Source organism: Sinocyclocheilus rhinocerous, unplaced genomic scaffold (assembly GCF_001515625.1).
Source record: "Sinocyclocheilus rhinocerous isolate Xijiao unplaced genomic scaffold, SAMN03320098_v1.1 scaffold1043, whole genome shotgun sequence".
Classification (NCBI taxonomy): domain Eukaryota; kingdom Metazoa; phylum Chordata; class Actinopteri; order Cypriniformes; family Cyprinidae; genus Sinocyclocheilus; species Sinocyclocheilus rhinocerous.
Genome location: NW_015642610.1, coordinates 1,633,526 through 1,661,216, shown reverse-complemented (window position 1 = coordinate 1,661,216; position 27,691 = coordinate 1,633,526). Strand labels below are relative to the sequence as shown.

General features: G+C 37.1%; 2 protein-coding genes across 6 annotated transcripts; one reads left to right on the top strand and one right to left on the bottom strand.

Moving 5' to 3' along the window:
- The first annotated feature begins 2,246 nt into the window (after window positions 1-2,246).
- Window positions 2,247-12,177, top strand: LOC107756305 (metaxin-3). 5 transcript variants are annotated; one of them, XM_016573343.1, is made up of 9 exons: window positions 2,247-2,400; window positions 3,002-3,071; window positions 3,285-3,361; window positions 4,681-4,773; window positions 4,873-5,055; window positions 5,373-5,449; window positions 6,287-6,459; window positions 6,856-6,944; window positions 7,879-8,905. In XM_016573343.1, exons 1-9 carry the CDS (start codon window positions 2,278-2,280, stop codon window positions 7,972-7,974), a joined length of 981 nt encoding a protein of 326 aa, XP_016428829.1. In that variant the 5' UTR covers window positions 2,247-2,277; the 3' UTR covers window positions 7,975-8,905. The 5 variants fall into 5 exon arrangements, with proteins under 5 accessions (XP_016428829.1, XP_016428833.1, XP_016428832.1 ...); XM_016573342.1 differs by lacking the exons at window positions 6,287-6,459; window positions 6,856-6,944; window positions 7,879-8,905 and adding exons at window positions 9,558-9,730; window positions 10,127-10,215; window positions 11,151-12,177 and having other exon boundaries at window positions 2,248-2,400; XM_016573345.1 differs by lacking the exons at window positions 2,247-2,400; window positions 6,287-6,459; window positions 6,856-6,944; window positions 7,879-8,905 and adding exons at window positions 2,414-2,666; window positions 9,558-9,730; window positions 10,127-10,215; window positions 11,151-12,177.
- A 1,306-nt stretch (window positions 12,178-13,483) lies between these two features.
- LOC107756304 (cardiomyopathy-associated protein 5-like) lies at window positions 13,484-27,407 on the bottom strand. Its single transcript, XM_016573341.1, has 13 exons — window positions 27,036-27,407; window positions 22,755-26,391; window positions 22,064-22,159; window positions 21,454-21,687; window positions 21,224-21,246; window positions 20,822-20,943; window positions 20,609-20,743; window positions 19,555-19,701; window positions 18,823-18,970; window positions 17,246-17,379; window positions 16,727-17,031; window positions 16,178-16,197; window positions 13,484-14,916 (listed from the first exon to the last, which is right to left on the bottom strand). The coding sequence occupies exons 1-13, from the start codon at window positions 27,155-27,157 to the stop codon at window positions 14,664-14,666; spliced, it is 5,376 nt and encodes a 1,791-aa protein (XP_016428827.1). The 5' UTR covers window positions 27,158-27,407; the 3' UTR covers window positions 13,484-14,663.
- Between the last annotated feature and the right edge of the window lie 284 nt (window positions 27,408-27,691).

The window sequence follows — 27,691 nt, the reverse complement described above, 5'->3', positions numbered from 1 at the left end:
CCCAAGGAGGAACGCAGTCGGGACCAGCAGCCTTGGCTGCATTCACTTTACGGAGTCTAGTCTTAACTTGTCCAATACTCAGAGGAGGTACACTACAATTTGACAACTTGCAGGTAACTTCTTCCTCAGACAAAGAAATGTGGTTCGCATAATTCCACACAGAAGCAAAGTGCCTAGCCAGAGTGTCACACTCACGTTGCATGATGTTTTGATCCTGAGACACCATGTCACTCTTATCTCCTTCCATCTCCATTAAATTCTTCACTGACTTAAACCATTGTTTTGGCTTGGAGCATCGCAGTTCTTCCACCTCATGCTGGTAATATTGTTTCTTTGCGTTCTTGATTTTTTTTGGCAATGATTGATTTTAACGTCCTATAAGAGGTTTTGTCGCCAGAACAAAAAGCACACTGCCTATCTTTTATCAGATCTTTAATTTGAACAGTCATCCAAGGCTTATCTGTGTTTGTGATAGAAACTTTCTTTGATGGAACTGTTTTATCCAGGACAGATATGATAGTGGAAGTAAAGGCACCAACCTTAGCCTCAGGATCCATAGCTTCGTGAATGTGAGAAAATGTGAGAAATATGAGAAAAATCAGTAGTGTTCATAAGGAGGCCCAGTTCCCTGATTGTCTCAGGGGTACGTTTTCTGCAAAAAATATTTTTAATAGGCTTGGTGGGCCAGTTTCCTGCATTTATCAAGATAGTCTGATGATCAGAAGAGCCAACCGGAGGCAAATGCTCTGGTGTCTGATACATGGAGGAAATATTGGTAAATATAGAGTCTAGTTGACTAGCCTTTCTTGTTGCTCCAGCCACGATTTGTTTCAAACCATGTCTGCTGCAGATGGTTTCAGACTTGTACTTATTTGTATCACCAAGTATGACAATTGCAGCCTGCTGATAGCTACATTCAATATATCTGAGACAACTATCCAAATACTGTGAGATTAGTAAATCAGGTTGGGCTGATGCAGAAGAGCATGGTGGAAAATATAGCACAGCAGCAATAATACAACTTAAGACGACTGGGACGTAACCAGACCCACAAAGCTTCATGCTCGTCCTCTTCTAGATGAGTCAGTCGAATTTGTTTGATGGTGTTACAAACATACAATGCAACTCCTCCTCCCCCACCTCCCTTGCGATCCCGGCGAGGTATTGTATATCCAGCAAAAGTTACAATTGAATCTGGGATACCATCATTTAGCCAAGTCTCTGAAACGGCGACAACTGCTGAGTTATTATTCAGTGCTACACTGTGCAGCTCATCACATTTGTAGCGTAAAGAACGCACATTAGAAAGGAGAAAACCAGGCATAGATGGTATTGACTTGTGTTGGTTTATCTTGATATGAATTAAGTTCTTAGATAGGTAACAACAGTCAAATAAAAACATTATTTGCCCAGCTGGCTGTCTTTTAATATCCACAGCAGTTCCACAAGAAATAGGGCGATTTCCATCAATTATACATATTGAACGAATATAATTTCTCCCAGCTTTCTTACCCCTTGGGCGAGATCTGAGTCGAAGAATCCCATTTAACTGCAGTATGTTCTTAACTTCAGGAGCCAAAGGAGTTGCACATCTTCTCAGACTTCTTAAAAAATGAAAATCACTTAAATGTCCAGGTTGTGCCATTGTAAGGAGAAGGGGGAAACAATTACTTGAAGATGGTTTCCTCAATAGTTTCTTATCATCCACCCAGCTGTAGAAGAGTAGGCCGCATACCAAAATCCATCCAAAATCTCCCAGAAATAAATCCATCCACATGTCCTAACTCCCAATATAATCATACAAATAAATGATCTATCCGTGCATTTCCAAACTATATTAAGTTAAAATTCTGGTGGTCTACCAGCTCTAACGGAGTTGACAATAGCCCCCCTCAGGTTTCTAAACCATTAATAGACACATAGCTCTTATACTATTGCTAGTTTAATTTGTCCACTAACAGTGACAGAATTGTTTTATGATGGCCAAAATCACAAAAAATCAGTCACTGTCTCTAGTTAGCTTATCCAATACACCTACTTTTTTTGTTGCATAATTTGACAAATAATATTTTTTTGATTTATGTCATTTTTAATTAAATAAAAAGTAACGTTTTTTTATTTTTATAATTTAATTTATTTGTAATATTTGTATTTTATAATTTAATTTAATTTTTTATTTTGTAAGGAAGCCAACCCAACTTTCTCGTTTTCTTGCCTCCATTTATGTATTTCAACAAACATTTGCTGTGGGTGAAAATTTTCTCCTAGCGCACTGGGATGCTGGAGGACGGGCTGCTGCTGCTGTTCATGCACACAAACATGGCGGAACCCATGGAGCTGCTCTGCTGGGGAGGCGACTGGGATCTGCCATCCGTGCACACAGACTCCCTCATCGTGCTGGTAACTACACGCGTTATATTAACGCTTGTATTGTATGGATATTCACAATGTAATAATTAATCAACAACGTCGATGCAGTTTTGGAGAGACGTGTCCTGGGATCCGGATAGCAGTGTTCAGAGTCACTTTGATAAATAAAAGTCTCTGTACACTATAGCATGCGCCAGTTCAGTTGTCAGCTGATGCTTCCTGTTACCGTAGCTGTCATGCAAAAAGCAGCTCGACTGAATTGAATTGCATTGCATTGGTTTGACTGGATGATAATAGTAACGTAAGCTGATATGTGTCGCACAGCTCCGGGTTTTATTTCTTGAAGGTCAGATGAATAATGCTGATAGGATCTGAAGGGTATAATGGGCTCTTTTACACGCTTTTCACTTAGATTATAGATTGTACACACGTGCTTGTGTTTTGTAAAGGAGTGTAGCTTTTTGTTTTATTTTTGCAGCTGCCTGAAAACATGCGTTCTGATAACCATTTGTAAAAATGCATAATAAAAGTCCTAGTTACAGTGTAGCGCTTTAGTGATGATTATTAATATTTACTTAACCCTTAATCAATCATCTGTTCACCTTCATATGTTTTTAATGTTCTCTTATAGGCATATGCCAAATTTTCAGGTGCAGCGCTTGCAGTAAAGTCTATTGACTGGACATGGAGGACTATAACAGGTAAGGAAGGATTGTTTTTTTTTTTTTAATAGGGTATTGGTGTAAGAGCATGTTAAATGTAGTGAAAGTCTGGGATGTAGCCACAATCATCCATGTCTTTTTCCAAATGTAACATTGTGAATGGCAAGCATTGCTGAAGTGCATGAGAGGGGTTTGTATATGGACAAGCTCTTTGATGGTTAAGCTGCAGCTGTCATGTTTCTCCCTCCACAGCATCTGTGCCACAGCTACACTTTGAGGGATCCACAGTCACAGAACCAACACAAATTCTAAACTTCCTACGAAAACAGGTAGAAATTCATATCTGTTTAGCGATGCCCTCTTTTTTGTGTAAAGTAAGTTGGGGGTATTTTGCAGTTTGTCAGTGAATATCGCAGAAGAATTCTGATGAAACCAGGACCCGAGTGGTTTATTTTGACCAGCTGACTGTATGTTATCCTACTTATTACATGACTTTACCAAAGAAATTCATACATTAACATGTCGTTACGGCGCTGTGTGTTTCGTTGTGAAAGTGAAACTACTTTGTTTTTTCCAAAAGAGGACATGACTAGAAATCAGTGGTTAAGTTGTATTTACAACACTGTTCCAGAACAGTTAAAACCAAATATTCAGATGTGTGCAGCCAATTTAACGGAGGACGAGGACTGTTTCCTGGGAGAGTAGGCTACAATGCCGGCTGTTCCTGTTAATTCAGTTCCTCTGTTTCCCCTTCGGCGCGTATGCTGACCCTATACAGTCTATGATGCTGACAAATAATGCTGACTCACAGACTGTAAGTACGTTTTCATATTTAAAGAATTTGCCACTGACGATTCAAACGTGAGTTTTGAGCAGTGTAGAGTAGCGCTTGTTGTTTGTCGTTTCTCCGATCACAAATGCAGACATGGTTTTATGTTTACGCGGCGCGGCGCGATGCAACGCAACGCGTAAAAAGACAGTATAAGTCATTATAATCCGTAATTATGTCCCCACTGGATGCAACAAATGCCTCGTTTATAATGGGTTTTATTGGTTTTGTCTCGTCGCTCCGGCGGGGACACGGCATGACAGTATGGTAGGGGCGTAACATTTCCGTCACACGTTTGAGGTATTCGGCCAATCACAACGCACTGGATAGCTGGCCAATCAGAGCACACCTTGCTTTTCAGACCGATGAGCTTTGTAAAAATCGATGCGTTTCAGAAAGGCGGGGCATACAGGAGAAACAATAATGTCCAGTATGTGGAAAATAATGTTTTTTTTTTAACCTTGAACCACATAAACATTTCATTACACCAAATACACAAAATAATGTTCTTTTTTAGCATCGTCATATGACCCCTTTAAAAATATTTAATCACGGAATTTATCTAGTTTTCAAGCAGCCCAACGTTTTTATATAAATATATTTATTGGGAATATACAGTGGGTATAGAAAAGAATCACCCCCTTTAAAATAATCACATTTTGTTGCTTTACAGCCTGAAATGAAGCTGTATATCCAGCTGTATTTACTCAGTGCAACTTATAACATCCACGAAGTATGATGCGCTTGAGAAAGGGTGATTATGCTCCCTGGATTGTATATTAAAGTGTCAATAAAACATGTGTTGCTCAATCCACACAGAGATTCAATGCCGACTATGAGTTGACGGCTAAGCAAGGTGCAGATACAATGGCTTATATCGCCCTACTGGAGGAAAAGCTGCGGCCAGCACTGGTGGGTCCATCTGCAATTCACTTACTGCTTTGAGTCATATCTGATCCTCATAATGATGATGTTATGAATTAAGTGTAGATCTGTGCTGTTAATTTGTAGCTGCACACATTCTGGGTGGACGCAGAGAACTATGCTAACCTGACCCGACCCTGGTTTACGTCACATTCCCCGTTCCCCCTCAACTTCTTTGTACCAGGTCGACAGGCCAGCTTGGCTCTGTCCCGCATCTTACTGACCAAAGCAGAGTCACCATTGCTGAACATCACAGAAGTAGAGGGAAAGGTATGAGAAAACAGATCCATATTCATGTACGATTTACGTCAGTTACTGAGACATTATGTTTCATGCATTGCATTGAATTCATCTATTCTTTTTCAATGCCATGGTGAAATGGAAATGTTTGTGGTTCTGCATTGTGAGATGGAAAACAGTTTATCTCAGGAAAATTGTTTGTCCTCATGAGCAAATCTGCCTGAGGTGGAGTGTAGAAACCAGAGGATTTTTAATTAAATATGTTACACAAATGTGCTATTGTAGTTTCGCCATCCCTCATAATAATGAATATAAAATTGTATGGTTAGTAATAGAATTTCTTTTAGATCTACAGTGAAGCCAAAGAGTGCCTGAATTTGCTCTCCCACAGACTTGGGAACTTCCACTTCTTCTTTGGAGACAGGTGAGTTTTTGAATTCTTTTATCCCGTAATATTTATCAGTTCTTTAAAGGGATAGTTATAAAAATAAAAGTCTGTCGTCATTTACTCACCTTCATGCCATTCCAAACCTGTATGACTTTCTTTCTTGCTTTTGTGGAACATGAAAGAAGATATTTTAAGAAATGTCTTTATTGTTTTTTTTTCTTGTTCCCAACATTCTTTAAAATAACTGTTTTCTGTTTTAATATATTTAAAAATGTCATTTACTCAGTGTTGCTGCTGAAGATTTAGTCTTGCAATCACAGGAATAAATTATATTTTAAAATATATTCAAATAGAAAACAGTTTCAAAGTATTACTGTTTTTGCTGTATTTTTGATACTTACTCAGTGTTGCTGCTGAAGATTTAGTCTTGCAATCACAGGAATAAATTATATTTTAAAATATATTCAAATAGAAAACAGTTTCACAGTATTACTGTTTTTGCTGTATTTTTGATAAAAAAAAATTGCAGCTTTGGTATAAAAGCATAAAATACTTCTTTCAAAAACATTGAAAAAAATCTTAAATAGTGTAAAATTGAGTTAAAGGGATAGTTCACTAAAAAAATTGAAATTCTTAAAAATTACATCATTTATCAATTATAGATGATCCAAACCTGTATGAATTTCTTTCAGCTGCTGAACACAAAATATGATATTTTGAAGCATGTTAGTAACAAAACAGTTGACGGTAGCCATTGACTTCCATAGTATGGAAAAATGATGACAGAATTTTCATTTTTTGGTGAACTATCCCTTTAAATGTAATCCTCTTAAATGTATCAGCCTGAAGTTCACCATGTTTTCTATCTGCCAGGCCTACAAGCCTGGACGCCTTTGTCTTTGGCCATATCGCCCCTCTTATTAAAGCCCCTCTTCCCAGTGGCCAGCTTCAGAAGCACCTGAACCAACTTGATAACCTCTGCCAGTTCTGCAACACCATCCTTAAAAACTACTTTACCGACGCCTCTGCTGAGAAGAGAATGGACTGTAAGTAGTAAGACCTCTGTCACAGCCTGTCTAGAACTATATTAATAAAACCACAAAAAACATAGTATTGGTCCTGTTCTGCTCTCTTTCGTCTTTTTATTACTTTATCTCAACCTGCTGTTGAATCATATAGAATTAAATCATTTAACCAGACACTCATGATTAATTACCTTTCCATTGCCTTCAACCCCAGACATTTGGCTCATAGCAAATGCTAAAAGACCGTTTAATAACAGCATGGTCTTGGGCCTCGTGGCTATTTTAAGTGATTTGCTCTGTTTCTTTGGCTGCCCTCTGAATCTGCACTAACCTTTCTCCCATGTGCGTCTAAAAACGTCTGCTTTTCTTCAGAATCAGTGTCCTGTCGTCTTTTCTCTATCTCTGCCTTCTTGCTAGGCTCTCCGACGGCTACCCATGATCCTGTCGATGCAAACCTCCAGAAACTGACTCAACTTGTTAACAAAGAGTCCAACCTTATTGAAAAGGTCTTGGCAAGATCTGCTGATTCACTTCTGAATTTAATGTCACTAGAAATTGCAGTTACATGTTTAAAAGTATGTGGACACTGTTTTTTCACAATGTATTGAAATGTATTTGTTCCTATTCAGAATTCCACAGCAGCGTCAGTGATGTCAGACACTCATATTGAGTGATGGGATCTGGCTCACAGTCAATTTCCCAATTCAGTGTTCAATGGGGTTCAGGTCTGGGCTAGTCTAGGCCAGTCAAGAAAGAGTCCAACTAGACTTAATAAACTGTTATTTACTTTGATTTTTTTCTAGGGGCATTTCATGCTGGAAAAGAAAAGTCTTGCAGCATCGTGCTGAAAATATTTAATAAAAAGTGTCTCAAATATCTCACAATTCTCACTTTTTAAAGAAGATATAAATTCAGAATTGCTCACAATTCGAAATGTTATCCCACAATTCTGAGAGAAAAGTCTCAATTGTGAGACATAAATTCAAATTGTGATATTGTGAGAGGGATAAGTTATCCCAAACTGAATTGTGATAAATGTTTCCACAAAATAAATAAATAAAAAAAGCAACTTTTTATCTCACAGTTGTGACTTCTCAGAGTTGTGACTTCTTTAGAAGAGTCAGAATTGCAAGAGAAAAAAAAAGTCAGAATTGTGAGATAAAAACTCAAAAATTAAAAAAATGATGTTACCATATTTTTAGAGTAAAGTTCTGGCAACCACAGCTACCATTTTTTATCGTAAATTTCAAGGATTTTTTTTTTACAGTGTATGCCTGGTTGTATGCTCGATTTTATGAACCTGTGCTGAAACAGACACAATGAGGGGGGGTGTCCACATGCTTTTGCCTATGTAGTGTATCTCATAAGCTCTTCATACACATTTTTTTGCAATGAACACTTGTCCTGTGGTTCTTATCGTCATGTATGTTTATGTCACAGATGGATGACAATCTTCGCAGCAGTCCGCAGCACAGACCGCACAGACATGACACCAAACCCTCGGCCCCGGCCAGCGAGAACTCAACCCGTGCCTGATGAACCCCTTCTATCTAAGCACTGACTTTAACATCATTTATTTATCTTCCATTGTAATGTAAGTTGAAATGGAAAGAATTTCCAAATCATATTTATAATTTAACATACTGATGCGGTCATAATAAATTAATACTAGTTTTTCATGATTAAGTTGCTGAAATGTTGGTTTGAGTGTTCGATTTTGTAACACAACAACATAAAGGGCTTGTTAAATGGGCATTCTTCATCTGTTGTATTTAAGAATCATTAGCACATGTGGCAACTACGTATAAAAAGGGAAATGCTTTATAGTAGCATAATAGCAACACTGAGCTGACAATTGATGACTTAAGATACAAATGCTATAGTTTAAAAGAGAAGTGCGTTCCAGTTGAGTTGCATTGTCCTTGATCAGTTTTCCTGGCGGTCTTCACACATTATTGTATATGGAACTTTGAATGCACAAGCTGGCTTTCCAAATGCAAAAGGTTTTGTGTGTATTTTATGTTTTTATTTATTTTTTCAATACTGCTCAAACACAATTACAGGTATAAGATTTAGGGTTTATAGGTATTCAGCATTTATTCATCATAGAGTTGTTTATAATAATCAAATTAGGTTTAGTTTAAAATTCTACATAAATAAACAGTTTTTATTTAAGTGCACATGGTAGATTAACTATCAATACTGCAGTAAGCATGTCCACATTGTGCATTGCAGCATACATCTCTCTTATTTGATTTGATCTTTCCATTGATTTCGCTTGATTGTGTAACTTTCCACATTCTTGACTTTTGGTGCAAAGGGATCTTGACATCTGATTTTGTGTACTGTGTATACATTTATTGTTTTTCATATTCCTCTGGAGGTTTTATACATGCAAGGAATGCCTTAAAAGTCCAGTGCTGTGCCATGCCATCACACCTGACTGTATTTTTGATTTAATCGGTCATTCATTGTGTTTCAAGAAATTGTATATTTCAAAATATATGTACATATATGCAATAAAGTGAAGTTCTTTGAAATAGACTTTTCTCAGAAAAATGGGGAACTTATTATATAACTTATTATATTGGTACATTTAGTTGTTTACACCAAATGCAAAACCCACTACATTTTTTATTTATATAGTGGAAAGTACTGTAGCTAAATTGTGACAGACCTTAAAGGAACACTCCACTATTTTTGAAAATAGGCTCATTTTCCAACTCCCCCAAAGTATTACTGTTTTTGCTGTATCTTTGATAGAAAAAATTGCAGCTTTGGTATAAAAGCATAAAATACTTCTTTCAAAAACATTGAAAAAAATCTTAAATAGTGTAAAATTGAGTTAAAGGGATAGTTCACTAAAAAAATTGAAATTCTTAAAAATTACATCATTTATCAATTATAGATGATCCAAACCTGTATGAATTTCTTTCAGCTGCTGAACACAAAATATGATATTTTGAAGCATGTTAGTAACAAAACAGTTGACGGTAGCCATTGACTTCCATAGTATGGAAAAATGATGACAGAATTTTCATTTTTTGGTGAACTATCCCTTTAAATGTAATCCTCTTAAATGTATCAGCCTGAAGTTCACCATGTTTTCTATCTGCCAGGCCTACAAGCCTGGACGCCTTTGTTTTTGGCCATATCGCCCCTCTTATTAAAGCCCCTCTTCCCAGTGGCCAGCTTCAGAAGCACCTGAACCAACTTGATAACCTCTGCCAGTTCTGCAACACCATCCTTAAAAACTACTTTACCGACGCCTCTGCTGAGAAGAGAATGGACTGTAAGTAGTAAGACCTCTGTCACAGCCTGTCTAGAACTATATTAATAAAACCACAAAAAACATAGTATTGGTCCTGTTCTGCTCTCTTTCGTCTTTTTATTACTTTATCTCAACCTGCTGTTGAATCATATAGAATTAAATCATTTAACCAGACACTCATGATTAATTACCTTTCCATTGCCTTCAACCCCAGACATTTGGCTCATAGCAAATGCTAAAAGACCGTTTAATAACAGCATGGTCTTGGGCCTCGTGGCTATTTTAAGTGATTTGCTCTGTTTCTTTGGCTGCCCTCTGAATCTGCACTAACCTTTCTCCCACGTGCGTCTAAAAACGTCTGCTTTTCTTCAGAATCAGTGTCCTGTCGTCTTTTCTCTATCTCTGCCTTCTTGCTAGGCTCTCCGACGGCTACCCATGATCCTGTCGATGCAAACCTCCAGAAACTGACACAACTTGTTAACAAAGAGTCCAACCTTATTGAAAAGGTCTTGGCAAGATCTGCTGATTCACTTCTGAATTTAATGTCACTAGAAATTGCAGTTACATGTTTAAAAGTATGTGGACACTGTTTTTTCACAATGTATTGAAATGTATTTGTTCCTATTCAGAATTCCACAGCAGCGTCAGTGATGTCAGACACTCATATTGAGTGATGGGATCTGGCTCACAGTCAATTTCCCAATTCAGTGTTCAATGGGGTTCAGGTCTGGGCTAGTCTAGGCCAGTCAAGAAAGAGTCCAACTAGACTTAATAAACTGTTTATTTACTTTGATTTTTTTCTAGGGGCATTTCATGCTGGAAAAGAAAAGTCTTGCAGCATCGTGCTGAAAATATTTAATAAAAAGTGTCTCAAATATCTCACAATTCTCACTTTTTAAAGAAGATATAAATTCAGAATTGCTCACAATTCGAAATGTTATCCCACAATTCTGAGAGAAAAGTCTCAATTGTGAGACATAAATTCAAATTGTGATATTGTGAGAGGGATAAGTTATCCCAAACTGAATTGTGATAAATGTTTCCACAAAATAAATAAATAAAAAAAGCAACTTTTTATCTCACAGTTGTGACTTCTCAGAGTTGTGACTTCTTTAGAAGAGTCAGAATTGCAAGAGAAAAAAAAAGTCAGAATTGTGAGATAAAAACTCAAAAATTAAAAAAATGATGTTACCATATTTTTAGAGTAAAGTTCTGGCAACCACAGCTACCATTTTTTATCGTAAATTTCAAGGATTTTTTTTTTACAGTGTATGCCTGGTTGTATGCTCGATTTTATGAACCTGTGCTGAAACAGACACAATGAGGGGGGGTGTCCACATGCTTTTGCCTATGTAGTGTATCTCATAAGCTCTTCATACACATTTTTTTGCAATGAACACTTGTCCTGTGGTTCTTATCGTCATGTATGTTTATGTCACAGATGGATGACAATCTTCGCAGCAGTCCGCAGCACAGACCGCACAGACATGACACCAAACCCTCGGCCCCGGCCAGCGAGAACTCAACCCGTGCCTGATGAACCCCTTCTATCTAAGCACTGACTTTAACATCATTTATTTATCTTCCATTGTAATGTAAGTTGAAATGGAAAGAATTTCCAAATCATATTTATAATTTAACATACTGATGCGGTCATAATAAATTAATACTAGTTTTTCATGATTAAGTTGCTGAAATGTTGGTTTGAGTGTTCGATTTTGTAACACAACAACATAAAGGGCTTGTTAAATGGGCATTCTTCATCTGTTGTATTTAAGAATCATTAGCACATGTGGCAACTACGTATAAAAAGGGAAATGCTTTATAGTAGCATAATAGCAACACTGAGCTGACAATTGATGACTTAAGATACAAATGCTATAGTTTAAAAGAGAAGTGCGTTCCAGTTGAGTTGCATTGTCCTTGATCAGTTTTCCTGGCGGTCTTCACACATTATTGTATATGGAACTTTGAATGCACAAGCTGGCTTTCCAAATGCAAAAGGTTTTGTGTGTATTTTATGTTTTTATTTATTTTTTCAATACTGCTCAAACACAATTACAGGTATAAGATTTAGGGTTTATAGGTATTCAGCATTTATTCATCATAGAGTTGTTTATAATAATCAAATTAGGTTTAGTTTAAAATTCTACATAAATAAACAGTTTTTATTTAAGTGCACATGGTAGATTAACTATCAATACTGCAGTAAGCATGTCCACATTGTGCATTGCAGCATACATCTCTCTTATTTGATTTGATCTTTCCATTGATTTCGCTTGATTGTGTAACTTTCCACATTCTTGACTTTTGGTGCAAAGGGATCTTGACATCTGATTTTGTGTACTGTGTATACATTTATTGTTTTTCATATTCCTCTGGAGGTTTTATACATGCAAGGAATGCCTTAAAAGTCCAGTGCTGTGCCATGCCATCACACCTGACTGTATTTTTGATTTAATCGGTCATTCATTGTGTTTCAAGAAATTGTATATTTCAAAATATATGTACATATATGCAATAAAGTGAAGTTCTTTGAAATAGACTTTTCTCAGAAAAATGGGGAACTTATTATATAACTTATTATATTGGTACATTTAGTTGTTTACACCAAATGCAAAACCCACTACATTTTTTATTTATATAGTGGAAAGTACTGTAGCTAAATTGTGACAGACCTTAAAGGAACACTCCTCAACTGTTTAACTCTAGGGGAGTTGGAAAAGGAGCCTATTTTCAAAAATAGTGGAGTGTTCCTTTAAGAACTTATTTATGCTCTTTGAATGAACAATACTAACACATTGCAAAACTTTCCGTTCATTCATCCTTTAAATGTGGCAGTAATAGAGAGACAGCTGTAGGGCTGTCACATGGAAGCTATTACAACTCACCACTCCCCAAATATTCACATTCCCTCAACAAAATGGAAAGGACAGGAGATTTTTCCCCCTTTGTTTTGCTGGCTTTTTGGTCTTTACCACCATCTATGATGAATTAAGATTTTACGGCTGGAAAGAAGAGGGCTTAATAACAAAAAAAATTATATATCTAATCAAATATTTGGGGTCAGAAAGATTTTTTAACAATGAATTTATTATTTTTATTTAAACATTGTTACGAATAAACTTTATTATTAATCAAAGACTCCTAAAAATGTATTATGGTTTCTACAAAAATTAGCAGCACAACATGTTTTCAACATTAGTGATAATGGATAAAATAAAAAAAAATCGAGCACCAAATCATATTAGCATGATTTCTGAAGGATCATGTGACACTGAAGACTGGATTAATGGCTGCTGAAAATTCAGCTTTGCCATCATAGGAATAAATCACATTTTAAAAATATATTAAAATAGAAAACTGTTATTTAAAAAAATATATTTGAAATAATAATCAAATAATATTCAGCAAATCAGTAAATATAGCTTCATTATTATTTCATATGATTTTTTATCAGATAAATCCAGCATTGGTGAGCCTAAACATTAAAAATCTCACTGACCCCAAACTTCTTAACATTTTAATTCATCTATAAGCTTAATTCTTTGTTCATTAAAACATCTCTGATGGAAAAACATTTTCAAACATCTAAGTGACACTAAAAATACTCAGAAGCTTTGTTAACATTTTAATTCAGTCCAGTCGTTTTCAGAAATACAAATAAATATACAAGCAGACTCATTTATACCACTACTAAATGATTAGACAACAGAACATTTTAAAAGAATAATTTTACAAAACAGACAACAACTTGAAAATGAAGTGCTATCCCTGCACTGTGTCCATTAGACTATAAATCGAATTAAAATGTGTTTTCTCTTATGCAAGTGATTGTAACTGATTTTGACTGTCATACAGTGAAGCTTTCAGAGCAGAAAAGAACGAAAATACGCACACGATACTGCGATGATCCATTGGAAGTGAAAACTAAAATCTCTTTACTCATTTCCCTTTGCTTAGTTTGTGATTAAGCGAGATCCTGACCAGCAACGATTTAAAATGTAAACTGGAGTGAAATGACCTTTTCCTACCAAATCTTTTAAATACAGTAAACCACAGAAAAATAAATATTTTCATCACTCATTTGTGATGCCTTGCCCATCATCTCAAAACACGTGTCCTCCACTGAGGGAGAATTCAGCAATGAAAGCATGTTATTAGCAGTGCCAACATCTATTCATTTTATTCAAACAACCTGGAAGCCTGTAGCCTCCAAAATAAATACACTGACACTGAATATGAATGTCTGCACATCATGTGATCATATACTGTATGAGAAGCAACAAAACTGGTTGCATGCACTTTCTGTGTCATATATACAAAAACAACGCAACAGCTCCAAAAAAAACTAGTTTCTGGAGGGATTTAAAAGCACAGCTTCAAAAACAATCCTTCCTTTCACAAAACTCAATTAGGATGACCATATGTCCTTTTTCCTGGACATGTCCTGCGGCTGGGATTTCTAAATTGCCTAAAATGTCTGGGTTTTGGCTTTGATTTCCTTTGGACATGCTCTCTACGGTCTTCATAAATTACATGTATGCGTATTTGTATTGCTTTGACCATTCTCTGTAGATCCCACCTTCACGCATGCCACGATTGGTTGATTAAGTACAATGCCTGCACGCTACTGGTCATTACCTTCAGCAAGTATGAAAACAATAGGAAAACAAAGCCCAAACCAACACATTTTGGGTAATTTAGAAATCCTGGCCAGGACACGTCTCTGAAAAAGAGGATGTACAGTCACTCTGACTAAATATTTCTCATTATGGTCACCCAAACTAAATGTTCCTCATAATCTCTTCAGTCACACCATTTCTTAGAACTGAGCAATTCTTCAGTTCTTCAGCACAATATTGTTTCATTTTATTACTATTAAGAAAGAAGCACTTGATTCATATCCTGTGGCACAAGCAAGCCCAGAGCTTCGAGGCTTCAGTTGTGTAAACTAGCAGTGCTTAACAAACTCCGGCACCTCCATGGTCATGTTTAGTTCTAGATTCCCCGGCTGCTCCAGGACAAACACAGGGTGGCAGGGCTGAGTGAAGGTGTGCCGAAAAGTGCCCAAGAGCTGCCCGTTCTGAGCATTAAAGAAGAAGAGCCGACCCTGGCTGTAGTCCAACAGAGTGCCGACCCGCGCAGGTATGTCCATGACAAAGATGTCAGACTCCACGCTGTCATGAAGCAGCTCAAATCTGCAGCTGGAGAGACGAAGGGTTATGCGACACAATAAATATATCAAATAATATAAATACAATATATATTATAAAATACAACATAATAAATATGTCAAATTATATATTTATCAGTAAGGAAATTGATGAAGAATGAAAGAATCCTGAAAAAGATTTTGCTTTCCACAAAAATATTAAGCAGCACAAATGTTTTCAACATTAAAAAATGTTGTTGAAAATACAGCTTTGCCATCACAGGAATAAATTACATTTATAAAATAGAGAAAACAGTTATTTTAATTTGTAATAATATTTCACAATTCACAATATTACTGTTTTTACTGTATTTTTGTACAAATAAATGCAGTCTTGAGAGACTTTCAAAAATCTTAAATTCAAAAATCTTACCAACCCCAAACTTTTGAACAGTAGTATATATGCAATGTTATATAAACACATTGATTCCATTGTAGAAATACCCTGTTCTGAGGAGTTTTTGTCACCCATGACTGATTAATTACAGAACCAAAATAGTTTGTGATCTCACTATTTATATGGAATAAAACAGCCTTTTCTAGGTCACTGATATGGCTGCAGTCTTCACATCATATGTACATCACTTTTGTAGGTGTAAACCTTTGGGGAAAATGACTTATTGTACCTTTAAAAGCAATTAGAGCACAACCCAAGACTATGTGTTCTCAATAAAACCAAATTCCGATTTAAACAACTTGGTTTCATTGAAAAGCATCTATAGTATCATCTTTGTGCTCACATTTTCTGCAGATGCACTCATAAAATTGTTCTTTCCGTTGGCTAGGGCTTGACAGGACTCTAGTTGCTGATTTGCAAACTCTAACATCATAGACAATGTACACAGTACCTTTCACAGTTGTAGACCGGGGATTTTTCGAAGTACAAAAGACTATTTTTAAAGGTTTTATGGAAGGCCGAGAGAACTTTTTTAATGAGAGAACAGATTTAATGAGAGAACACATTTTTTTAAGATTTATACCAAAGGGGCATTTTGATTCTTTTTGAAGGCACCAGTTAATTTACCTTCCTGATTGCCAAAGAGCCTTAATTACACAGTGTTTCCACAGTTTGGAATGGAGCTACGAAATGTCCTACCAGGCTGTTTATTTAAACTGAAATGAGCAGATATTAAATAAACACACTTTTCTAGCTGGACAGAGTTTGGTAAAAAATTCCATGACTTTTACATCTAATGGATAGGCTATCCTCTTTAGGATAATGAAACGCATGCACAAATACATGAATGGGATACCTTATAGATGTAGGCATTTGCTGTAACTCAAGACACTTGTGCTTTTGTGCATCACTGAAAACAGCATATGTCATGAATTTTGAAGTTGCAAATTAAACAGGACATATAATTTGTTGTGTTTTCAGTGTTAGTTTTGTAATAGTTAAAACAATTGTTTGAGGTACTTACTCTATGATAGAGGACATTTTATTGTAGCTGTCATGTGGGTACTCTACTGAGTTCCTGTCCTCTGAAACCTTCAGCAGTGAGTTGGCCTTTTCACTGAGGAAGTGGAACCTTGTACCTTATCATACAACAGCATTCACCAATCACCAATTAACAAACAGAATTAACATTTTATCATATTATAAGTGAGAATTTAGTAATGCTATCAAAAATGGGCATGTTTTAAATCACTAACTAAAGGTATGGTCACATTAAAGAAATTCTGGAAAAAAAATCCCATTCGCATGAAACTTTGCCAAACAACAGATAAGCGTGACTGCACTTTAATAGGAATAATATCGTATGAGAATTTTAGATTGATGTTATAATAGCGGTGAATCTGACCTCTGGTGGAGATAAGGGCAGACACCAGGAAGCACTGTTCTCCCCCAGTGTGCTGGTTTGTGATACAGTTTGATATGCAATGCCGATGCGGTAGGCTTTGCATTTTGACACATGCGTCTCCCAGTAGTAATATCCAAGAGAAGGTAAAAGCTCACCCATAACAGCTGGACATCTAAGAACAAGTAAAAAAAATGTTATATATATATATATATATATATATATATGTGGGTACTCTACTGAGTTCCTGTCCTCTGAAACCTGCAGCACTGAGTTGGCCGTTTCGCTGAGGAAGTGTAACCTTGTACCTTAACATACAACAACCAATTACCAAAAAACAGAATGAACATCATTTGAAAAGTGAGAATTTAGTGATGCTGTCAAATATTGCCATGCTTCTCTTGTTACGACTGGATTTTGTCCATGGAACTTTGTAAACAACAGGTAAATGTAACTGCACTTTAATAGGAATAATACAGTATGAGAATCTTAGACTGATGTTGTAATAGCAGTGAATCTGACCTCTGGTGGAGATAAGGGACGCCTCGCTCTGCTCACTGGCCCCTCCGGCATTCACTGATTTGATGTAGAAGAGGTAATTTTCATTGGGCTGAAGGAGGACTCTCTGCTCATAGCCTTTTATCCCTGATATGGATCTGTGTAAGGAGAGACTGTTTTCAATAAGTGCAGATGTAACCTCTCTTTACCCTGCTCAGATGTGCACCCTTGAAAAATCATGGGAAACTTTATCTGAGTGTTCAACGGATTTGAGTATATAAGCTCTTAGTGAAATATGCTATATAAAATATTTGTAGCAAATGCTACTGATGGCAATCAATAAGTATATTTGATGTTATGTTTGATGTCAAAAAAGGTTAAAATATTCACTTCACCACTTCACTTAACTCCAGCGGATGATGTAGGATGTAGGTGTAGCGTAGGCTCCGGTGAGAATATGCTAGTCTCGCAAGAACCAAATTTTGTTTACAGCAAAGGAAAACCAGTCTCCTCTTGGCTTATTTCGAAATCCTCTGACATTTTTCTTTACAAATCCTCGTTTTGTACTTGTTTTGTTTTGCGCTCTCCTCTGCGCTTCCGCGGTCGCCACTTCTCACAGGAGTTTACGCTACGCCTACATCCTCCACTGGAACGCCACTCTCTCACGAACGTGCGTACGACAGTTAGCGGAAGCTAGAGATTACGTTTATAAAGTTTTAAATATGGATATTTTTCATAAACGCATCATTTCACTTCAGAAGGCCTTTATTAACCCCCCAGAGTCGCATGGAGCACTTTTTATGATGGATGGATGCACTTTTTTGGGCTTCAAAATCTAGCCCCCATTCATTGCCATTATAAAGCTTGGAAGAGGCAGGACCATTTTTAATATAACTCCGATTGTATTCATCTGAAAGAAGAAAGTCATATACACCTAGGATGGCTTGAAGGTGAGTAAATCATGGGGTAATTTTCATTTTTGGGTGAACTATCCCTTTAAAAAAATGTGCACTGATAAATTGATGATATAATTGATGATATATAATTCAAATAATATAATATAATATTCCATAAAAAAATAAACATTTGAATCTGGGTTAATATAGTTAACTAAAAATCTTTCATTACATGAAATAAACTTTAACTGAAATAAAATAAAATATGAAACAAACTTATTTAATTTCAGCTAGTTGTCAAAGCAACATTTCTCATTTTCCTTTAGTTTAACTTGATTTACTAAATAACTAAAACTAAAATAAAAATGCATAAAAACTATATAGACATAAGAAAACCCCTAAAACAAATAAAATGACAAAAATACACAAAATTACTTAAACTTTAACTAAAATTAAAATAAAGACAGAAAATACAATAATAATAAAGATTATTATCAAAATAATAATAAAAACTATAATAGTATTTCAAAAATATTAAAATAACACTGATTAGAATTGTCAATTTTGAATTCATGGTGACTTTGAAATAAAAAAGTTAACCAAAACATAAAAAAGATGGTATCATATTTGGCCATTTTGCTCTTGACCCCTAGTGCTGTTTATGCTTGTACAGAGAGCTGAGTATAAGACCGGTTAACTGTTTACCTGAGTCCCTCTCTCTCACATGCGTATTGGCGGCAATACTCCAGTATGAAGCTGTCCACAGCGCTGGGCTGAACGGCGCTCCAACGCAGTGTGGCCGTGTCCCACAGCACTGTGCACTGTTCTGTCTGGATCACCGGAACAGAAGGAGCTGGAGAAACACGGTGAGTTACTGATCAAAAACAGAATAACCACTAAGTTTGTTTCGCTAAATGTGAACATTGCATATTTAATCTGGATTAAAAACACTTACACTTTGCATTCACATTCAGTGTCAGTGACCACATAGTCAGTCATCTCATTATAAATTTATACAGGTGCATCTCAATAAATTAGAATGTCGTGGAAAAGTTCATTTATTTCAGTAATTCAACTCAAATTGTGAAACTCGTGTATTAAATAAATTCAGTGCACACAGACTGAAGTAGTTTAAGTCATGGAGTATTCTAATTTGTTGAGATAGTGAGTTGGTGGGTTTTTGTTAAATGTGAGCCAAAATCATCACAATTAAAAGAACCAAAGACTTAAACTACTTCAGTCTGTGTGCATTGAATTTATTTAATACACGAGTTTCACAATTTGAGTTGAATTACTGAAATAAATGAACTTTTCCACGACATTCTAATTTATTGAGATGCACCTGTATATTATGACATACATATATATGACAGCATGACCTATTGCTCTCACAAACATCATGCGAGTGAGAGGGGATTTACATGCTGAGTAACTGACCGGTTCTGAAGGGTAGTCTCTCACTCGGCATGCTGCAGCCTGTGTAGTTCACCGCCATCACCCACACTTTATAACACTTATCTGGTTCCAGCTCTTCTAGATTACAGTAGCTCTCCTTCACAGTCACCCTGTATTCCTCTGAGATCGCTGCAGATTTAATTACATTTAACACAGTTTAACTGAAGCACGTGGCTGCTCGGAGCATCCCACTGACATCCTTTTACATACTAATACGTGTTTTCATTAGTAAGATTGGCGGGTTTTTGTTTGAATGTTAAAGGGATAGTTTATGCTTAAATATTTTTACCTTCAACAGATTTATGCCATACAATGAAAGTTAGTGTGGTCCAAAACAACACTGGACACCTTTGAATTTCACTGTATGAACAAAAACTTTTTTCAAAATGTTCAAAAAAATCTTCTTTTGTGTTCCACAGAAGTAAGTAAGTAATACAAGCTTGGAATGACGTGAGGGTGAGTAAATGATCTTAACAGTTATTTAACCCACGTGTTGTAACGGTGTTTTATATATACGCATTAAATTGATTAAAAGTGACAGTAAAGACATTCATAATGTTACAAAAGATTTCAGATAAAAGTTCGTTTGAACTTTCTATTCACCAAAGAATCCTAAAAACAATTATCATGGCTTCCACAAAAATATAAATATATGCAGCACAACAGTTTTCTAAATTAAATAATAAGAAATGTTTCTTAAGCATCAAATCATCATATTATAATGATTTCTGAAGTATCATGTGACACTGAAGACTGGAGTAATGATGCTGAAAATGTAGCTTTTTCCATCATAGGAAAAAAAATATATTATTACATTTGAAATAAAATATATATACATTTAAATAAATATTAACATAGAAAACAGTTATTTTAACATTTCACAATATTACTGATTTTACTTTACTTTTTTGAGCAAATAACATTTAAAAATCTTACCAACACCAAACTTGTGACCACACTTTTTGTGTGTCTGTGTGTGTGTGTGTGTGTGTGTTTTAGAGTGGATGGTAAAATCCTGTTCTCCCTTTAGTCTAACCTCCTTGTGGCTCTTCCATGCAGTAGACTTGGAAGCAGTCAATAATATCATCCTCATTAACTTTCCAATACACAGTGACGGAAGTGCTGGTTGCAGAATTGGCCTGTTGAGGCTGAAGATGTGGTTTCTGAGGCACTACAAAATGAGTGATAATTCAAGTCAGTAAAAAGTGAAGGGTGTTTATTTGCAATGGAAATCTTGGCTGAGGCGCACCTGGAATGGCTTGTCTGTTTTTCCTCCCATTGCCTGATTTGCCCTTGGCGTAATCCTCAAAAACCAGCAGCCCTCGTGGACCAAGTTCAAGTGACATGGTGGATTCCAAAGCTGTATTCAACCTATTTAAAAAATGAATAGAAGGATCACTGGAAGGAGACGCTGCAAAACTAAGAAGAAATCCAGCTTATCACAATATTTTCATAGCATGTGAAAACCCCATGCAGTAAATAAGTTGATTTCTATTCATTTAAAGGCTTTGAACACACCAAACTCAACAAGGCAATTACAACAAGCTTCTGTTTTGATTGATTTAATATGCAAATCATTTTTGAAGTATTGTAATTAGCATTCGATGTTAGCAAGCCACTGATGCAACATAAATTCAGGCCATTCAGTTACCTTATATTGATATCTTTTGATGACTGAGAAGGGGTGAAAAAGTGGTTTGATTAGACTACAAAAACCGTTCTAGATACAGGTCATCGTCTCTCTTAACAAATCTTAGCTAAGCACTTTAAAAATGCTTTCAGTGCAATTATGGCCTTGGACAAAATCAATACGTTAAAACTAATCTTAATGTGTGACCTACTTTAAGAGAGTAACTAACACACAAATGAGGTAAGCCTCACAGAAAGAAACTTAAGCGGGTCCGTCTCTTCCTCCTCCTTAGCTGTCATCTCCATCGTCTCCTTGGCCTTGTCGATATTCTCCTGGAATGAGACAATCTGGTCGTACAGCTGCTCCAGTTTGGCCTTTTTCTCCTCCTCCATGGCCTGAGACATCTCATTATACTGATCCATCAACAGCTTCACCACCTCCTCATTGTGCTCCTTTATGATCTTGTCCCCATCATTAAAGTTCTCCTGTGAGAACAGCACAATAAAGCTGCACATAAGTTCGCAGTAACCTTTCTCGCCTTAATAGCATCCCCAAGCTGACAGTGCACTAACGTAAACACTAAAAACTCTCACTCTAGATTTTTGTGAGTGCAAAATTCGCCTCCACAATGCTAAGATGTTGTGGGTGGTTCTCAGGACATTGCTACACATTTTCTAGGGCAGTGTTTCTCAATCTTTTTGACCTTATTCTTGGTCCTCCACTGTCCAACAAAATATTTATAGGTTTCTTAAGATATTTTGGCCTCTAGATATGACTTGTCTTATAGTCCACAAAGTGAAAACCACAAATGGTACAGGACATGTTGCATATGTTTAAATGAACACATTTCAATATAAATACCTCCACTGTATTGTATGCCAGCTCAAGCTCAGATACAAAGTCTTCAATATTCTCTGATCTTCCTTGTAAAACTGATATCAGTTCACTCAGCTGATTCTGAAAACATTATCACATGGGAAATTCATTAGACAGACAACATTAAACATTCTGAGGTACAGAACACAATGGAAATTACACAACATATTCAGCATTCATCTTGAACGATTGAGCAACTTCTATTCCTTTCATTCTTGCAAATATAATTTCTCTTTTGGATTGTTCATACTTGCAAATGCCAAATCACATTGGTGCAGTCCTTTGGAATAAACTACAGATGAATCATGGAAACAGCTGTCTACGTTCAGAAAGGGACATTTCAGGGCTTGCTGTGAGTCAGTCGCTTCTGACTCATCTGCTATGAATACTGTCAAAGGCCAATAAAAGTAAACAATCTTTCACTGTCTCTAACTGATGCATACTTAAACATTCTTGTATAGTCAACAAATTGTAGTTTGTTTTACAGCTGATTATGTGTTTTTATCATTTGGAAAGTTTAGACACTGGAAGAGCCCTTCTGTATAAAACACTTGAGCAATCAGTGACTTCATAATGTAAGCTCTCCAAACAGGCCAGCTGAGAAAGATCAGATGTCAAGCTGATGTCAGGAAATAATGTCTTAGCACTCTTTCAAAGTACAGGGAACGTAGCTTACCTTAAGACTGTCAAAGGCCTCATCCAAAGAGGCCATCTCATGGTTTCGATGCTCAGCCTCACTCAGCAGTACTGGGCAACGACAAACAAGGCAGAACGCATCCATTGGTTGAATTTCAAGTTCCTCTTGTTCATATTCCGCCATCTGGGCACTATCTAAATCCTCAACAAATTCAAAGCTGGTTTCCAGGGTTTGATCTGACAGTTGAACTTGTTCACGGTGCCCATCCTCAGCTATAGCTTGTTCAGACTGTCTTGCCTCTTGTTCGGTGACCATCTCATAATCAAGCTCCTCCGCAATTTCCTGCTGCAAATCTGGGTCGCAGCTCAAGGCCGACAGGTCCTCTTGAGGGGTAAAACTTCGCAATTGTGAGAAGACACCTTTGTTCCTACTTAGGCTTCCTCTATGTATATCTTCAAAAACTTTCCCACTATCCTCTGGCTCTAAAGGTGAAACTCTCATTGCTGAGTTGTCGTCCTCATCAACTGGAGGAGGCAGCAAAATGGGCTCTGGTAGGTCTGTTAAATCGTCAATCTGCCTATCATTCATATGTGTTTTCTTCCCTTCCTCCAATGTTTCTGTTGATGTTAAAGGTAACATCTTATTCTCAATATCTGTCTGACCAGTGGATGATTCTTTCACTGGGATCTCTCTGGTTAATATGGCCACATCATTTATTTCACTATGTTCTTCTACCTGTACCTTCTTTGTTGGTACAACAGGTGGCAGCCTTATATTTGATGAGTCCTCTACATCTTCTGCTACTCTCATCTCTTCTATGCTTTCTTGCGCAGATGCCTCCATGTCATTGGCTAACAATAAGTTATATCCTTGTCTTGAATCAATAATTTCTTTCATCTCTGTTGTCACTCTTTTCTCTGCAGGTATCTCATGCTGAACAGGCTCTTTTGTGGTGCCGGCTTTCTGATTTGCTTCCTCTGTAACATCTACCTTGATTTCCTCAACTTTTCCATGTTTTTCTGCAACCCCAGGTTCAATCTCAGGTATGTCAATATGTCCCTTTTGCTTTTCCAGCCTTTGTTTTAGCACTGGGGCCTCATTTGTTGGCCTATCTGCACCCGTGTCCGCTTTGGCTTTCTCGTTTGTTGCACCGAATTCATTTTGTAATTCTGGATACATTTTCTCCTCACTTGTAATCTGAGGTTTAGTCTGAAGCTCAGTGTTTGCTGTATCTGTTTCACATGGATGTGATTTTTCTGAAGCTCTCTGGACTGATGTAATTTCAGACTCTGGCTTCATTTCAAGTTCTGTTAACACTTTTGCTGTACCGATATGGGCCTCAACCTCTTTTGCTGCACCAATTCTGTCAATTACTTGCTCTTGTTCCTCCTTCTTAGGTATTAATCCTTCACTCACTTTATCCTCAACTACAGCAAGTATTTCCCCACTTTCATGGACATGGGAGTCATTTTCTAAGGATTCAGATACAGAATGTTCAGTTTTAGTAGCATCTGTTGTAATTGTTTCAGACTCTTCAGAAGGCTTGACCTCTGCTTTCAAAGCTTCTTCAGTTTTAGGAGGCTGTGTTTCATCTAACAGCGGTTCGTTGATACTGATAACCTCCTGAGCAAATATTTCTGGCGCTTCTCTTTTTGCTATGTCTTTATCAATCCTTTGAGTTATATTTGGTTCTAAAATTTTGCCTCGTGTCTGGTTTTTATTATTCTCTCCTTTGTCATCTTTAGTAATAATACTTGTTTCCTGAATGTCAGCAATGACATCAGCTGCTTTGTGACGTTTATCCACACCGACCTCAGAAACACTAATGTTTTCAACTGCATGTGGTGCATCAGCCTGGATTTTCTCTGAGCTCTTTGTAACAGGCAGAATTTCAAATTCATTTTTAGCTTTAATAACATCTTCATGCACTAAAGCCCCAGGCACTTGAATATGAGCAGTCAGACTTATTTGTTCTTGTCCACTGTGTTCTTCTTTATTGGTGGTTTTGCTTTCTGGCTCAAAGTCTTGAACCACTTCACGAGGTCGTGTGTCATCGGGGTCACTTTTTGTCATGACACTGTCCTTGACAATGACAGTGACATCACGTTGCTTTTCATCTTTCTTACTATGCTTCGCAGCCAAATCGTCTGATGTGACGTTTCTTCTAACGATCTTTTCCACCTCTGGTTGAATTCGTGGAACACAGTGTCCTGTGGACTCACACTGCGCTTCGCTTTCATTTTTATCCTGCACACATGGTTGTTCAACAGGTACTTCATCTTTTTCTTCTTGTGCTCTTTCTAAGCATCCAGAGAGTTCAAATTCACTTTGTGACCATGCAAATTTCCCCCCATCTTCCTCCCCTTTGGCCTCGGCTACATTAGCAACCACTGGCGTTTCATCCTTCAATATGAATTTCTCCAGATAACCATCTCCATCATCAGAATCAGAGTATCGCCTTTTGAAGGACCTTTCGGAAACGACACTCTCCGTATCTGAGAAGTCGTCTTCTTTCTTTCGGTCTCCTACTGCATCCTCATAAAGGTCTGAGTAGTGGAAGGACATTGCTCGTGGCTCCTCAAGAAGAATAGGATCTATGATCTTTGCCGGTCCAGTGGGGAGGTATACAGGTGTGAGGATACATTCCTGACTTCCAAATAAGACCGTTCCACTCTCTTTCAGAGTTTTAGAGCTCTCTTTTGCTGTTCTTCCATTTCGGTCCTCATACTCACGGGGAACCACAGGCTCTGAATTGAACTTACTTCCATAGAACACTTCATCAAGATGTTCACCTGCTATTTCAACATCACTGATAATTACAAAGGAATCCTCATCAACGGCTTCATTTGCTTTTGGTTCTTTCTGAGTCAGCTGAGTTTCCTCCGGCTGGACAGTAACTTCTGGTACAAGTTTTTCTGTCAGTGCAGTGATATCACTAGACGCCTGCTCATCTAACAGTGTGAATTTTTCAAGATAGTCCATATGAGTTTCATCCTTCTTTGGTTGTTTATCAGCAGAGATCTGGGATGATTCTTTCAAGCTTTCATTTTGCTTTATTTCCTCAATGTCTGTCTCTATGTTCCCAGGACAACTGTTTGTAGCAACAGGTTCATGCTTATGTTTGGATTTTAATTTTGGGGTATCATCCAAGTAGGCCAAATTCTCCGCCAGTTCACAGCTATCTTCCTCATCTACTGTAGCGAGCTTTGAAGGTACAACAATATTGAGTATTTCAAAACCCTCTGATATCAAACTAAAAAGATCTTGATCCTTGCTTGCAGCAGACTGACCATCCTCATTGTTTTCAGATCTGATGTTCGGCACGGACACCTCAATCATTGCGGGTCTTTCCTCGCCTATCCGACTTTTTGGCAGTCTGGAGCTCATCTTTTTAAATCGGTCACCCAGCTTGCCTCTGCTGCTTGTCTTTTTCCTCTTAATTCTGTCTTCATCCATTATGATCACAATATCCCCCTGTGTTCCAGAACCTTCCAGGCTGTACTGTTCAGACGGCGAGCTTCCCTCTGAAGCCCATGGAGTCGAGCATCTACTGGAAGCAGTCTCCCATACTATCCCACTGTCCTCACTCTGTACCGTCACCATGGAGAACAATGGGTCCACCATCAGGCACTGGAGTTTAGGCTTCACTGATGGATCTTGCACAGCTTCCTTTAAACTAACCAAAAAGAGTTTAGAAATGTTTCAACAAAGAAATGTTATACTAGTCTGATATGGCGGATATCATGTTTAGTGCTTAATGATATTTGGACTCTACTTGTAAAAAAGTTACAAATTATTAGTAGAAGTAGATGATAGAATATCTGCTAATTACAGACATAGAATTAGAACTAAATATGAAGATATTTTAAAAAATATTAAAGTGTTAATGAATGGGCTATATTAATAAAATATAGCAATTGTATTTTTAATGGACTTCTTATAAAATGCAAGTCTTGTTGACTGTACAGGAAAAATAGCTAGGTACAATGCGACATAGGCATTGTCCAAAACTGTTGCTATGGTTACCTCAGGCGAACGCGACATTGTTCGAACTTTTTTTGGTTACCTAAAATGTTGTTTGGAAATGCTAATAAACGTAAATATGATAAAATACAAATAGACATATAAAATACATATATTAGCAAAACGGGTATTTTTGTATGATTTTGAACAAACCCTTTGGGGTTTATAGATCACGCAAATTAGTAGTGAACTGTTTCATTTGAAGAGGAAGAGCACATTCATATTTAAAAAGGCTTAGGTGAAATGATCCTTTATGTAAAACTTTATAACTAGAAAGCACCCATTGGGAACTACTACCTTTTATGAAGTTCCTCAATCTCCTCTTCACCGTCGATATCCATTATTGCTGACCCCACGTCCTGCATTTCCTCCATCTCTGGCTCTGCCCCCTCACGTTCCGCTTTCAAAACACGATCCATTTTGATAATCGAAATATGGTGTTGTTATTTTAAAATAAAAAGCAGTTATGGAGAGTGCAGCTTCGTGTTGGGATCATGTCTCGTTGAGCGCAGTTCGCCTTACTCAGCGGCTGCTGTAAATAGATTACAAATATTCTTGAGCTCAAGGCTGCGTACTTGGAAAAGAGTCACAGGTGTCCCCGTTTTTTTCGTAAGCCCAGTTAAGGATACTGCCCTATTTGATTTCCTCTGTCAACTTTTAAACAATAGCACATCGTTAACTATGTCCTAAACAGTATGGCTTGGATGAATCTGCAACAGCGGCGGTGTCCCCTGTAATGTGACCCGCAGAGAACACCGCCATGTCCGCGAGGGACAGGAGGACTCAGGCCACCGTAGTGTCAGTTTTCGTTGACTGAGCTAATTTTACACTCTCACCCCAACACACAGCCATATCAACATTCCCAAACTCGTATTATGCTGCGAATCGAGAACAACCCATTAATGTGTATGCTACATTATAACGTACATAATACATTTACCGGCAGTTGAAAG